Consider the following 15,720-nt stretch of genomic DNA (forward strand, 5'->3'; position numbering starts at 1 on the left):
TTTCAAGAATGATGCACGGTCTGGTGAGGGGTAATGGTACAGGTATTGATGGTGCGTGGATATCTGTGGGTGATGTTGGTTGGTAGTGTGCTGGGCACTGCTTGTAGCCTCTTGGGGAGGATAACGCATGACTGGTTTAAGGGGAACTTTGATCTGAGCTGGCATGCATGGCACAAGGCTCGCTGCTTGGGTACAGCATGTCGTTTGTCGGAAAATTTTTCCTCCACACCCTGTCCCTGATGCCCCAGCGAAGAATCCTTAGTGGGCCCCCCCTTTGGGTGCCATCCTCACCAAAACTAAAGTTATGTTTCTTACAATCGCTTGTTTTGATGAGCAGCGGGCTTGAATGCTTACTCTAGCCTGTATCGAATCTTCACCTGCGTATACAAAAATTCCAGATAGGCAAGGACACTGGAATTATGCAATTGTGCGGTTGCAGCGATTTTCACATAGTTCTAGATGTGCTGCTTTTGCCACATAATCCATCCACGGCTAAAGAATCTGCATATGTTTACAAAATAACTTTTTGTTTCTAGCACAAATGGTTCAAAAGTTACTAAAAACACAGCAACATGTGTTAGTGCACAGTGGAAGGCCCTTTGCAACGGTTGAGTGGCCACATTTCTGTTGCTTATTGCTATAATTGGGTGATAAACTGGTACTCAGGAGGTGCAACCAACTCTCATTGTTTATAAAAAATGACCAAATCAAGTATTACCCTCATAAATGTCCTGCATTTTGCCTCATAATTTGCCTTTTGTTGCCGCATAATTTACTCAACCCTGCCACGTAATCTGACCCTTCCCTGCTGCATAGTTCCAGTGGCCCTGCCCTTATGGCACATTCACCAGCCTGGGCCATCCCAGTAACAGCTGTGTTTTACATTTCTAGGTTCCAAAAACCTGTGAGAACTTCATAAAGCTTTGCAAGAAGAACTACTACGACAACACCATCTTCCATCGATCCATCCGCAACTTCATGGTAAGCACAGCAGGATGACATTGGTTGCAAGACTTCACTGTGGGCGAGAATATCCTTCCTACATCTGTCTGATGAGGCCCAATCGGGGGAAACCGGTCCTGGGTTGCTTGTGTTCCAGTACAGAGAGGATCTGGCCGAGCAGTTCGGGCTGGACTGTTCCCATGAGGCACATGGTCATGACTGATTTGCATATAGCTGGGTCCAAACTGGGATGGTGGTGAGCAAAAGAATGATGGATTAAACCCAGATCTGTGACTGGGGATTCATTCAGCATTCTGTCTATCATTTGTTGCCTCAGCACTTTTCGCCCTAAGTGCGCTGGGTATGCCCAGACATGGGTCTCTTGCTGGCTGTGCACTGGTTTCAATCTAGCGTGGCTGATGAGGTGTGATACCCCGAAACTGGTCCCAGGATGCTGGTTTCCGGTCCAGGGAGGACCTGACTTGATAGTTCGGCCTGGACTGTGCCCATGAGGCACAGGGTCAAGACTGATTTGCATATAGCTGGATCTAAACTGGAATGGCGAAGTGAGCTAAAGAACGATGGGTTGGAGCGCTACCCTGAGCGATTGCCAGTGGTTAGACTTGAAACAAGCATTCCTCCCATCACCTTTTGTCTATTTCACGAATATCCTAGCACTAGTTTTATTGAGATCTGGGTGTGATATTCAGGAGAGAATACATCGGAGAGAGTCGGGACAGCTTCGATCCGCTTCTTGAAGGGTCAACATTGAGGAAGGACACATTATCAGTGACTGTGTGATCTTGTTGCAGGCCCTATTGGGATATTTTTCTCTTATCTTCATCGGGATATGTTCCACCTTAGTTCAGGAGTCCATCTTTCCATTCACCCCGAGAAGTTGATGGATCACAGTGTTTGGGAGGAGAGCTCTCTTGTGATTGGCTGCTCGGGAGTCTAGTACTGCCTATTCAGAAAACCCACAGAGAAGCCAGGCCAACTAACAAACCTTTTACTAACATTAAAATAACATTATTGGCATAAACATGAGCAGCAAGGGGTCTGTACACCTGTGGTAAATATTAGTGTCTTCAGGGTGGAGAGAGAGTCCGTGAAATGACCGGTTGATGTGCTGTCTGACCAGACCCCCTCCCCAGGTTCCTTGTCCGAGCTTTTCTTACCTGCCATTTGTTTGTATGAATATGGACCTAGTCAGCATTTACTGAAATATACCCATCAGGTGAAATCACTTTTAAGGTGAGGGTATTCTAGCAGCAGGTTTATAAAATATAAGAACCTACATGTATACAATGTACTTTCCTTTAAGGCCAGTATTATTGCACTGATCGAAGATTAGCTGAGCCCCCTGACTTGTCCTGACCTGGGTGCAGGAGATGGGAGGCAGCTTCGCAGCGCTTGTATGCTTACATTGTACAGTCATCCACCAATGGGGGCGCTTCAGAGCCTGCAGGTGGGCAGGCAAAGTGCAGTGCCTAGCAAGCGCCCCGAATCCTTGCCCAGCGCTACGTTGAATGTTTTCGAGCAGCAGACAGCTCATGTACGGTACCAACCCTAGTTGTGCCAGGTATGTGTCCCAAACACAAGGCACTGACTGCAGAGGGTCAATGGAAGGCCACAGCCCGAGTGAACCCCGGTTCGGTTCATAGATCACTTCTGCCTCCTTCCTAAAACCCTGGTCCGGTGCCACGAACAGTGGGCCCTTCCTCCGCTTCAGTCTATTTAGATGCACTTCTCCTGGGGCCACTCTCAGGTGTTTCTCTCGTTATCACACTTCACACGTGTGCCGATAACATGACAAGCTGTGATTTTATGAGAAGTGACATCAACGCCCAGAGGTGGCGACTCTGAAGCTGGAAAGAGGTGAGGTCTCACCTCTTCGGGGTTTTGAAGGAACTCTTTAGGAAAATATATCACCCCCTGACCTTTAATGCGGAAAAGTTGATTCCAAACGTGAGCTGCCCAGGTTCCCTGGTGCCAGAGCTGGTCCAGGATCCCTGGTGCCAGAGCTGGTCCAGGATCCCTGGCGCCAGAGCTGGTCCTGGATCCTTGGCGCCAGAGCTGGTCCTGGTTCCCTGGCTCCAGAGCTGGTCCTGCTTCCCTGGCTCCAGAGCTGGTCCTGCTTCCCTGGCTCCAGAGCTGGTCCTGCTTCCCTGGCTCCAGAGCTGGTCCTGCTTCCCTGGCTCCAGAGCTGGTCCTGCTTCCCTGGCTCCAGAGCTGGTCCTGCTTCCCTGGCTCCAGAGCTGGTCCTGCTTCCCTGGCTCCAGAGCTGGTCCTGGTTCCCTGGCTCCAGAGCTGGTCCTGGTTCCCTGGCTCCAGAGCTGGTCCTGCTTCCCTGGCTCCAGAGCTGGTCCTGGTTCCCTCGCGCCAGAGCTGGTCCTGGTTCCCTCGCGCCAGAGCTGGTCCTGGTTCCCTCGTGCCAGTGCTGGTCCTGGTTCCCTGGCGCCTGGTTCCCTGGCGCCAGTGCTGGTCCTGGTTCCCTGGCGCCAGAGCAGGTCCTGGTTCCCTGGCGCCAGAGCAGGTCCTGGTTCCCTGGCGCCAGAGCTGGTCCTGGTTCCCTGGTGCAAGAGCTGGTCCTGGTTCCCTGGTGCAAGAGCTGGTCCTGGTTCCCTGGTGCAAGAGCTGGTCCTGGTTCCCTGGTGCCAGAGCTGGTCCTGGTTCCCTGGTGCCAGAGCTGGTCCTGGTTCCCTGGTGCCAGAGCTGGTCCTGGTTCCCTGGTGCCAGAGCTGGTCCTGGTTCCCTGGTGCCAGAGCTGGTCCTGGTTCCCCGGGGCCAGAGCTGGTCCTGGTTCCCCGGGGCCAGAGCTGGTCCTGGTTCCCCGGCGCCAGAGCTGGTCCTGGTTCCCCGGCGCCAGAGCTGGTCCTGGTTCCCCGGCGCCTGAGCTGGTCCTGGTTCCCCGGCGCCAGAGCTGGTCCTGGTTCCCCGGCTCCTGAGCTGGTCCTGGTTCCCCGGCTCCTGAGCTGGTCCTGGTTCCCCGGCTCCTGAGCTGGTCCTGGTTCCCCGGCTCCTGAGCTGGTCCTGGTTCCCTGGCTCCTGAGCTGGTCCTGGTTCCCTGGTGCCAGAGCTGGTCCTGGTTCCCTGGTGCCAGAGCTGGTCCTGGTTCCCTGGTGCCAGAGCTGGTCCTGGTTCCCTGGCGCCAGAGCTGGTCCTGGTTCCCTGGCGCCAGAGCTGGTCCTGGTTCCCTGGCGCCAGAGCTGGTCCTGGTTCCCTGGCGCCAGAGCTGGTCCTGGTTCCCTGGCGCCAGAGCTGGTCCTGGTTCCCTGGCGCCAGTGCTGGTCCTGGTTCCCTGGCGCCAGAGCTGATCCTGGTTCCCTGGCGCCAGAGCTGGTCCTGGTTCCCTGGCGCCAGAGCTGGTCCTGGTTCCCTGGCGCCAGAGCTGGTCCTGGTTCCCTGGCGCCAGAGCTGGTCCTGGTTCCCTGGCGCCAGAGCTGGTCCTGGTTCCCTGGCGCCAGAGCTGGTCCTGGTTCCCTGGCGCCAGAGCTGGTCCTGGTTCCCTGGCGCCAGAGCTGGTCCTGGTTCCCTGGCGCCAGAGCTGGTCCTGGTTCGCCGGCGCCAGAGCTGGTCCTGGTTCCCTGGCGCCAGAGCTAGTCTGGGTTCTCTGGTGCCAGAGCTGGTCCCGGTTCCCCGGACGCCAGAGCTGGTCCCGGTTCCCCGGACGCCAGAGCTGGTCCCGGTTCCCCGGACGCCAGAGCTGGTCCTGGTTCCCTGGCGCCAGAGCTAGTCTGGGTTCTCTGGTGCCAGAGCTGGTCCCGGTTCCCCGGACGCCAGAGCTGGTCCCGGTTCCCCGGACGCCAGAGCTGGTCCCGGTTCCCCGGACGCCAGAGCTGGTCCCGGTTCCCCGGACGCCAGAGCTGGTCCCGGTTCCCCGGACGCCAGAGCTGGTCCCGGTTCCCCGGCTCCGGGGCTGGTCCCGGTTCCCCGGCTCCGGAGCTGGTCCCGGTTCCCTGGCCCCCGGGCTGGTCCCGGTTTCCTGACGCCAGAGCTGGTCCCGGTTTCCTGACGCCAGAGCTTGTCCCGGTGCTGGCCCAGGTTCACTGGCACCAGAGCTGGTTCTTTACAGGTAGCACAATAGGGCAAATACATATTTGCCTCACTTTTTAAAGCAATGCACGCTCACACTTTTTGCAGCACATTTTCCTCTACCGTTTGTAAATGTTTGTTGTCGCGCTTCAAGTACATGAAAAATAGGAGTGGTGTATAAATGTGGCATAGCCCAAGAGGAGTCACCAGGGATATTTCCACGAGGCTTGGCATATGTATTTAAGAGCATGACACGAGACATGTGAACTAGAGTGCTGTGTTTCACACAGCATCCCTGGGTTTCACACAGCTTCCCTGGGTTTCACACAGCATCCCTGGGTTTCACACAGCATCCCTGGGTTTCACACAGCATCCCTGGGTTTCACACCACATCCCTGGGTTTCACACCACATCCCTGGGTTTCACACCACATCCCTGGGTTTCACACAGCACCCCTGGGTTTCACACAGCACCCCTGGGTTTCACACAGCACCCCTGGGTTTCACACCGCATCCCTGGGTTTCACACCGCATCCCTGGGTTTCACACCGCATCCCTGGGTTTCACACCGCATCCCTGGGTTTCACACCGCATCCCTGGGTTTGACCCAGCACCCCTGGGTTTCACACGGCATCCCTGGGTTTCACAGCACCCCTGGGTTTCACACGGCATCCCTGGGTTTCACACGGCATCCCTGGGTTTCACACGGCATCCCTGGGTTTCACACGGCATCCCTGGGTTTCACACGGCATCCCTGGGTTTCACACGGCATCCCTGGGTTTCACACGGCATCCCTGGGTTTCACACGGCATCCCTGGGTTTCACACGGCATCCCTGGGTTTCACACGGCATCCCTGGGTTTCACACGGCATCCCTGGGTTTCACACAGCATCCCCGGGGTTTCACACAGCATCCCCGGGGTTTCACACAGCATCCCCGGGGTTTCACACAGCATCCCCGGGGTTTCACACAGCATCCCCGGGGTTTCACACGGCATCCCCGGGGTTTCACACGGCATCCCCGGGGTTTCACACGGCATCCCCGGGGTTTCACACGGCATCCCCGGGGTTTCACACAGCATCCCCGGGGTTTCACACAGCATCCCCGGGGTTTCACACAGCATCCCCGGGGTTTCACACAGCATCCCCGGGGTTTCACACAGCATCCCCGGGGTTTCACACAGCATCCCCGGGGTTTCACAAAGCATCCCTGGGATTTCACACGGTATCCCTGGGTTTCACAGCATCATGCCGTCTGACCAGCATTTGAGTTCCTTTCTGTGAGTTTTCTGTTATTGCTTCGAGACTCTTCACACAACAACGACCTGTGCCTAAAACAGTTGAAAAGTATTGGCGTTGCCTATGCTGGTTAGCAGATTCATATGAATGAGTAACAAAAATTATTTTATTATGATGATTAAAATGAAAAATGTTTCAGTTCTGAAAATATGAGACTGCAAATTGAACATTGAAGGCACTGGGAGTGGTGTTAGGGTTCTTCAGAGTGTCTGACACCTGTGTTCTCTCCTTCAGGACACTTTCCTCTGCAGTTTGTTACACACGTGCAGCCCCCCCCCCCCCCATCTTTCTGGAATGTTCCATCCGCATATCTCGCACAGTTACTACTTCATCCCTGACTTTTCACCCTGTCGTTCTGTGTGTACGACTGTGCTCACTTCCCCTTCACCCTTCCCCCTCTCTCAGCTGCAGACTCAGCCTTCTTTACCTTTCGTGCTGTCATTATTTAGACGGCTGTGTACACCTCTCACCCAGGCTCACGTACAGTGGGAATTACAATTGTTGCATGTGCGACCAGGACTCTGTACCCTCTGCAGAGAGGCCAACGATTGGATGAGCACGGAGTCTAAACACTTTATGACACACAGACTCGCACTGCCTTCAGCCGCAACCCCCGAGCTCACAATCTGCCATGAACCCCCATCTACTCCTGTACTTGCATAGGCACTTAGAGGCGATTCAGTTCAACGTATGCAACTTACAGGTGATGCTACTTATATGTTGCATAAATAACAAAGCGATTGTGAGAAATACTCCTGGGGAATGCAAGAGGAAGTCAAACGTGTGAAATGTAAACTGGGACTGCATCGCTGTCAGGAACCGCTCTGTGTTTTTGCTGCTAAAGTTAAAGTCCTGCATATAGGGCCGTAGGAACCCATGTGGGCCCCGCAGGAACCCGTGTGGGCCCCGCAGGAACCTGTGTGGGCCCCGCAGGGACCTGTGTGGGCCCCGCAGGAACCTGTGTGGGCCCCGCAGGAACCTGTGTGGGCCCCGCAGGAACCTGTGTGGGCCCCGCAGGAACCTGTGTGGGCCCCGCAGGAACCTGTGTGGGTCCGCAGGAACCTGTGTGGGTCCCGCAGGAACCCGTGTGGGCCCCGCAGGAACCAGTGTGGGCCCCGCAGGTACCCGTGTGGGCCCCGCAGGTACCCGTGTGGGCCCCGCAGGTACCCGTGTGGGCCCCGCAGGTACCCGTGTGGGCCCCCTAGGAACCCGCGTCAACGCCAGTTCTGAGCATCGATGTACCTGATCCACTTAAAACTCCAGCTGTTACTTACAGTCCAACAGTTTGGGAGAACAATTTTTATGAGGTTAAATGATCCACGAGAACAATTCATGAGATCGACATCCCGCTGCACCACGTACGGCGCTATATTCCCCAGGCACTAGCCGTTTAATTGAACCATTGAATGAACGCAGATGAGGCGACGCAGTCCGAGCCCTGTGTCTGCGCCGTCGCCCACCTTCTACACCAGAGGTCTTCAAACTTTTTTACTCTGAGCCCCTCCCAAAATGTTTTAAATTCCCCCCCCCCCCCTCTCCAAAACTTTATGGAAAGACTGGAGACAACGAGAAGAGCAGAGGGGGGGGTGTATAATATCATTTCATGGGCAGGTTTTCAGTATCTCATAAGCCACACTAAATCTGAGACTTGTAACTGAGAAAATACATTAAAAACCCTAAAATAGACAAAACTTACTACTGGCGTTATTTGGGATTTGTGAAACCTTCCAATTCCTGGGCCCCAATGCAACTGCGCCTTCTGCACTAATGATAGCTGCAGCCCTGAGTAGCAGGGTGACCCCTCTGCCTCTTTCACCCTTCCCCCACCAAGGCTGGCCATCACTCTAGTTTTAAAACAGACTTTGTCCCTTTCAGGTCCCATGTGTTTCTCGTCTGTTTGCAGCAAGGATGCCCTCCGCCCCAATGCTACCCAGCATGCCTCTATTCTTACGTAAGGTTTCTTAATTGTGATGCAGGGGGCTCTTCACACCCCTGTGCAGGTCACCACTGCACCTGCCTCACTAATCAGAAGCAGGAAGTCCCCTCTGCCCCTCGTTAACCCATCATCCTCCTTTCTGCTATCTCTGAAGCCTTAACTAAGGTCTCCTCATTGCACGGTTCCCACTGATTAACATGACTGTATTTGGGCGTTGTTCTCTATTATAACATCAATAAAACATGTTCTAAAAAAAAACTAAGGTGTCTCCTCTGCTTCAATATTCTCCTCTCTGACGCCATTGGTTCAGTGCCAGCCACACTGACAGAACAAGGGAGCACTGAGCCCTAATATAAGAAGGGAATAATGGTAAAACAGCCATAATAGGCATTAGTTGATTCCTCATACCCTTGGGACCCAGTGACACCGCACCTGCAGCAGCAATTAAACCTACTCCTCTGCCCAATCTACTGGGCCATTACTGTTCGGGCTGAGGCCTAAAGCAGGCTGGCTGCTCCTTACTGTAAAAAAATTAAAAAAACAGGAAAGTCCCACATGTTGCCCCTTTTTTGCTTGGGGCATGTTCTCTGTGCAGCAAGGGGGACTTGGGCCCCAATAATAACCAGGGAACTGGCTCCCCCTTCCCCCGCTTTTTTGCTAGTGGCATCCTTAATTGAGGGTTAGTTACTCCTCACACCATTGCCCCAGTGCCAATGCACCTGCTGCACTAATGGCTGTGACGGCACAAAAAATAAAACATAAATGAATTCGCATTTCTCAAAACCTTCTTCAGAGAATCTCATTCCGAAAGTGGGGCAGCTGTCTCTGTCCATTTGTGAATGAAAAAAATCAGACCCCACATAGAGCCAACTTTTCAGGGTCTTCTCTTTGACCCTATCCATGGATTTTGCTCTGTTCTGATTTTTTCTGAGCCATTTTTCGGAGGCCCAAGAGGTCAGGATGATAAGAGATCTGAATATGACCCTTTTGGCCTCCTTCCTCCCAACTCCTCTACTCACCTGAGAGGACATCTGCATGTAAACAGAGGTTGAAATTGGCTGGGTGTTCTTAATGTAGCAAAATAGTTCCCATATATTGTGCTAAAAGCAACAATCCCTAAATTGTTAATGGGAACATGGAGTACTTGGAGGGTGCTGAAGATGGGGGGGTCAGGGCTCTAAAATGCTTTAATTTAGGCAGTCACTTGAAGTTTCAAGATGAAAATTATTTATAACTTTTTTGGAAAGATAATGTAAGGATGCTGAATTTTGAAAAGTGCCCTTTAATGAACTTATAAAACTTATAAAAATGTCTACACTAGGTTAGATATAATGAATACGTGGAAAGTACTTGTTTTCATCATATGCACCAAATTATTGTGTGGCAGCCTATCTTTTACTATTACAATTTTAAAATAATGATCAATATTTTCAGTGGTATTCTGCACTGCGCCAAGTTGAATTCAGTTCTGTGACTCTGGTCTGACAAAAAGACATCTGCAGTGGCTGTATTAACCAATTAATGTTTCATAACTGGAAGAGTGCATTTCCCACCAATTAATTTAATTTGCATTGTTTTTTTATGTAAGGTGTCATTTAAGGCGTGTGCAGTATTTTATATGCAATTGCTGTTAATGTGAAAAAGTATCAAAATGTTGTTTTATTGCCATGTTTTTACATTGCAACCACAGTACTCGGGAACACAGTTGCTGGCATGGCCATTAAGTTAATGTTGATACAAATGTTAGAAAAATCACAGTCAGAAGTAATTTCTTCCTGTTATTAACACATACTTTAAATAGAAAAGAAAGACTTTAAAATGTGTTTTACTGCCGCCCTAATGACCTCTGCATGAGAACTAAAGTACACAATGACAGAAAAGCCATGTTAAGAATAAATACAGATGCCCGGGCCTTTGCAGAATCTTAACACTGTGAAAGGTGGCCCTCGTAAACTCCTTCCCTTCATGTAAATGAAGACGGCCTGGAAACAGAAAACCAAAGATAGTCGCGCTTTCAGGCCATCATTATTTACAAGTACTCAGTGAAGCATTTGCGCCCCCTGGGAATGCCTCCACGGACCCCCAGGGGGCGCACCCCACAGTTTGACGAACTCTGTCCTACACTCTACAGGGTTCCCTCTGGATAGATGGTTGTTTGGGAGCGTCCTGGGCACACAGCCCAATCTGAAGCCACTTGATTCCTCATGACGTATGTGTCTGGACCCATGTGGTGAGGGCGCCTTCGCACCTGCTAGCATGTACTGCTGAGGAGTAGGGTTCTTGGCATGAACATGGGCACCCTGTGTGGCAGCCGTGCGTGGATCACGGTTTTAGCACTTTTATTCAACTGTTTAAAATACCCTGTTTTCTGTATTTTTCAACAGATCCAAGGAGGGGACCCCACGGGGACGGGCACAGGTAAAAGACGCGTTTCAACTACTTTTGCGTGTCTTTCATTGTTACATGTTGTCTTATGTTGTGCCCCTTGCTCCGTGTCGCTCTGGCATTGCAAGTGGACATGCCGCGTCTGTTTCTGATGCACTGGACTCTGGGCTCCAAAACTTAAAGTGCATGAACCATCACAGGTAGAGTGTGAATCAGGGGCGCGACTAGACCCGAACTTGGAGGGGGAACGGGTGCTAAGACTCCCAGCCAGGGCTGGCCCTGCAGTGCTCGCACTCGGTGCAACAGTCTTTTTGGGGGGGGCACCCCCATTTCCTCCTTCTCCATGAATTCCCTCACTACCACTCACCAACAATGCACCTACCTCATCTCTCTATAGCACCTTTCTGACAAACATTTAATTTTTTTATAACGCTACTCCTAGTTTACTCACACTCAGTTCAGTGATCTGCATGGTACACGTTCTTTGTAGCAGGCACGTTAACCCTCTGCGCTGTGTGGATGGTAGGAGTGCCAGTGTGAGTGTAGCATAAGAGAAGTGACTGCAGGGTGAGTGAGGTGACCATATGATTTCGGGTGCGGATGTAAGTGCAGAGTGAGTAGTGTGCTCGTGTGACTGCAGGGTGAACAGCACAAGTGCATTGTGAGTGCGGGGTGAATGGTGTGAGTGCATGGTGATCATTGTGAGTGTATTGGAATCGCTGTGAGTGCAGGGTGAGGGTGAAAGTGACGGACGAGAATGAGGAGTGAGTTGTCTGAATGCAGGGTGCATTCCAAGACACTTGAAGTAACTCAGCATGTTATTGACGGTGGCTTAGGGTTTCAGATATAACTTAAACTAATCCTATTATGGCATTAATCAGGGATCGAGGGTGGAGGAAATAATGTGCTGACCCTGCAACAGACTTCCAGTCTCATGATTAGGGTTGCCAGCTCATTATTTTGATGCCCCAGCTGGTACAAAAATAAGCAGTCGTCTAAAGCAGTATTTTCAGCACTTATCTGTGCAAACTTCAAACAGCAAATATACACAGAAAGCACTTTTATTTGTGTTCTAGGGCTGCCTGAATGATCCATGACTGAAAATTTAAGGGAACAAAGACAGAAAAGCTACATTACAAATGAATATATACTTTTTTTATTTAAAACCCTATTTAGTGTCAATACGAGGTTTTTGCAGGCTCTTTAAACAACACATGGCTGGCATTTTTCTTTTGGCAACCCTACTTTATATTCCTTTTCATGAAATGCATGCTCACACTAGGGCAGTAAATGTAAAATGCAGATGTAAGGAATAGGCAGATTTGGTGCCCAGGGAGTACTGGAATCAGAAAAAAACTAAGCCTCTGTAACCAGTTGACAAAGGTGTGTAAATACACAAATGCTCTTTAAAGACCTGTGAAAAACTCAGGCGTGCTGGTGATAAGACTCCAGACACTGCTCAGCCTAGCCCGCATTAGCCCAGGCTGAGACACAAGGGGGGCTGAAGCCCTTTCAGCCTTATGGGCATTACACGCCTAGTGCGAGTGCACTACCCACCTATCCGCGGTCACCACTACCCCCTCCTGCATGCATGTTGTGTGTGTGGGGTAAGCATACACTATCACACTCCTGTGTTTGTGGAGGCAGCTTCCACTAACTTCAGCATTCTTGTTCCCTTTGTTTGACTGAAGTGTCTATTACCACCCCCTTCCTGCGTGTGTGTGTGTAACAGGAACGTATACTGCCTCAGACCGCAGCATGTCTCCTGTGTGTTAAGAATTATCCACTACCCCTGCCTGACCGCAGCATGCTTCTTGTGTGGATATATGTGACTGTGAACTGGCTAGGGAGTCCCAGGGCACACAGAGGTCCTCCGGTGCCAATTGGGTTATTTTACCACTGATGTTCCAGGGCCTGACCTACTATTGTGCTCAAGAATGAGCACTGGTGCATTTAAAACCTGATGCTCAGGGTAGCAAAGTTGAGCGATCCAAGGCTTACTCAGAGAGGCTGCGTGTAGGGCGTTATGAACTACACACCCGGTATAACATTGAAGGCCCATAATAAATTAATGCCATCCAGCGCTTTATCTTCACCCAAAGAGAAGTACTTTGTTCTACCATCAGCGGAAGACAATCGATCTGAAGACACTGACTCAGATATCTACACACTTCTGTAGCGAGGCTATCCCAACCCTCAGTGTCCCTGTCGTGTGTGCCTCCACCAGCGGACAATTCTAAACTTGACCTGGTAGCACAGAGGGATGGGCTCCTAAAGTTTGGTGCCCCTGGAGGATGCACCCACTGTGCTAGTTCATCCCCAACACTGGCCGGCCCATGCGTGGACAATTAACAAAGAAACTACCTCAGACAGTAACTGGGCTCTCTCTGAACTGTCTCAAGTTACTCATCACTCTGACAAAACATTAAATGCCGCCACCAAAAACAAGTATGATTTGTGAAATTCTCCATTCTGGCCTCCTGCGATGGGCGCTACCACCACGTCCAAGAAATCAGTAACAAGTCTTGGGGTTCTTATTGACGAGGATCTCTTTGAAACCCCAACTAGGAGCAGTAACCTCCTCCTGCAACTCCGTAGAAATAGGAAAATCAGCAAATTCCTTACCCTCGAAGCCCTTGTCCAAGTTATCATCCCCTCAGTCATCTCTCGGATAGCCTACCCAAACTCTCTATCTGGGCATCCCTAAACACCTCATTCGCAGACCCCAACTGGCACAGAACCAGGCAGCCAGGCTGATTTTTAAACACCTCAGACACTTCCACATCACCCCGCTGATGAGAAAATGACACTGGCTTCTGGAAGAAGAAAGAACAAAGAGCTGTCTTTAAGAATGGCTGTATCGTTTGTAAATCCCTCTACAGAAGAAGCCTGGCCTTTTTAAATCTGTCACAATTCAAAAATACACCCCTAATCGAACCTGAAGATCCATCCTTCTGAATCTCCTGACAATCCCAAATCCCAAATTCAAAAAGAAGAAAACAGGTGGTTCCATTTTCTAAGTACTTGCCCCGGGCATATATTTATTATTATTTTATTTATTTATTTATGTGATTTGTTGAGCGCGAACAATTGCCCGAGGGCGTCTCGGCGCTATGGATGAGGCAGGAAGTGCAAGGAGGGGTTGGTTTATTGATTGAAGAGCCATGTTTTTATTTTTCTTCTGAAGATGGTCAGAGTAGGGGCGGACTAAGCATCTAAATCAAGGGAGTACCAGAGTTTTGCCGTTGAAACGTGGAAACTGCGATCACCCCATGCAACAGTTCTAGTGCGTGGGACTGTCATGTTGAAATTGTTCATAGAGCGGAGTGATCTTCTGGGGACCTGAAACGTGAAAGGGTCAATGAGAAAGCGCGGGCCTTGTTTGTACGCTGCTTTGTAGGCTATGCAGAGTGCTTTGAACTTCATCCTGTTTTTGACTGTGAGCCAGTGATAGTTTTTTATGGTGTCAGCGATGGGTTTGAATTTAGGGGTCCCACAAAGTAATCTGGCCGCGGCGTTTTGTATAGATTGTAGCCTTTTGATGACCTTGTTTTGGGCATTCACTAGAAGTCCATTACAATAGTCCACTGAGGACATGACAAATGAGGTGACCAGGGTTTTGCCAGAGTTGGGGGGGAAGAAGTGGGCGAATCTTTTTTATGGCTTTCAGTTTGAAGAACGAAGATGGAACAGTGGTGTTGACATGGGCTGAATAGGTGAGTTTATTGTCTATGAGTATTCCTAGGTTTTTAACCTTTTTAACTCCCTTTCTCCAGATATCAGAATTACACCCAGCTATGTGAGCATCGGCAACTCCTAAATACACAGCTTTTTAAACGGGCATATGACTAAAACCGTGTGAAGCGTAATGCGCTCCTGTTACCCTAGCTCCAGGAAACCAACCCGGAGTATATGCGCTCAACAAATACGGGTACCATATTATAACTGTATTTCTCATACCAAAAACCAGAGCTCTGGGGGCCCCCAGTATAACGCATAACGAGACTTGAGGCAGCCAGTGCACTGTTCAGTTAGAGTGCGGGGTTTTTGTGCATATGGATTTATGTTTAATTTTTGCAGGTTTCTCTCAACTTGGGCTCAAACCTGCTTGGTCTACGGCCGCTAAATGAAGGTAAACCACAGATTGATCATAGTCAACCTGGCAACTGTCTAGTATCTTCCTCCATTGACTGGAACTTGTGGACAAAGCACACAGTAAAGACTAGAGGTGAGAATTAACCAAGTTCATCGAGTGGCTTCCCACGCGGGGTTGGGCATAGTGACTATTGGTATTAAAGTAAAAAAGTGCGTAAGCACTAAAGTTTGCTTTGTCCCTAGAAGATGCTAAGTTCTTCTTTGTAACTGCCCTACTTTCCTGCATTTAAGTAAATGCCTGAGTGAACCCTGAGTTTGAATGTAATCATTCACCTCTGCTCTAAATCCTCTACTGACATGTGCAGTAAGCACCGACGTTCCCTCCGGAATGCAGTACGACCGAGGTCCCCTTGGACACCAGTGGGAAATGGCCAAATGCTTCATCGATACTGCCTAGCAACCACTGACTTCCTCAGCAACCGGACAAAAGGTCTAATCGATTCTGCCTTATTTTTTCAGCCATCCATTTACCTTGGTGGCAGTGCACAAACCAAAGGATAGCCGAAGAGGCATGCGAACCGTGAGCGTGCAAGATCGACAAGGACATATGGAAGTACAAGAATGCCAGCGATGCCAGGCAGGGCACACCAGGGATGGCATTTGGTTTCCATAGGCCGTAACATTTTCGCCCATCGATTGAGTTGCAATATTCCCTCGTCAAGCCTCATTCACATTCATGCTTTCTTCTGGTATCTGTTTACAGGCTGCTTGGATCGTATGCGACGGACTGCGTGCCTGGACCTTCTGATGTCATCTATGATGGATGCCTGGTACAGTGCTACTGTCTGCGTCAATGAATTGTGGAAAGATATCGATTGAGGAACAGTTTGGCTCTAAGATATTGATAGCCTCAGCATTCCTGGAAGCCCTGCGTGTACGCGCGTCCCATGCTGCCGCCTCCTGTGATGTCACAGGGACGCAGTCGCTACAAACGTCCTCTTTCCTCCATTGAGGTCACTGACAACATTCT

The 15,720-nt window shown here is 50.5% G+C and overlaps 1 protein-coding gene across 2 annotated transcripts in view; it reads left to right on the forward strand.

The window, feature by feature from the left end:
- Window positions 1-15,720, forward strand: part of PPIL2 (peptidylprolyl isomerase like 2) — a 365,149-nt gene that overhangs the window by 245,883 nt on the left and 103,546 nt on the right. For both annotated transcript variants that reach the window (XM_086942651.1, XM_086942650.1), the window contains exons 13-14: window positions 892-981; window positions 10,595-10,628. In XM_086942651.1, the coding sequence (XP_086798777.1) occupies window positions 892-981; window positions 10,595-10,628 (124 nt within the window). The remainder of the gene's footprint in view (window positions 1-891; window positions 982-10,594; window positions 10,629-15,720) is intronic.

Source organism: Lissotriton vulgaris, chromosome 11, assembly GCF_964263255.1.
Source record: "Lissotriton vulgaris chromosome 11, aLisVul1.2, whole genome shotgun sequence".
NCBI lineage: Eukaryota > Metazoa > Chordata > Amphibia > Caudata > Salamandridae > Lissotriton > Lissotriton vulgaris.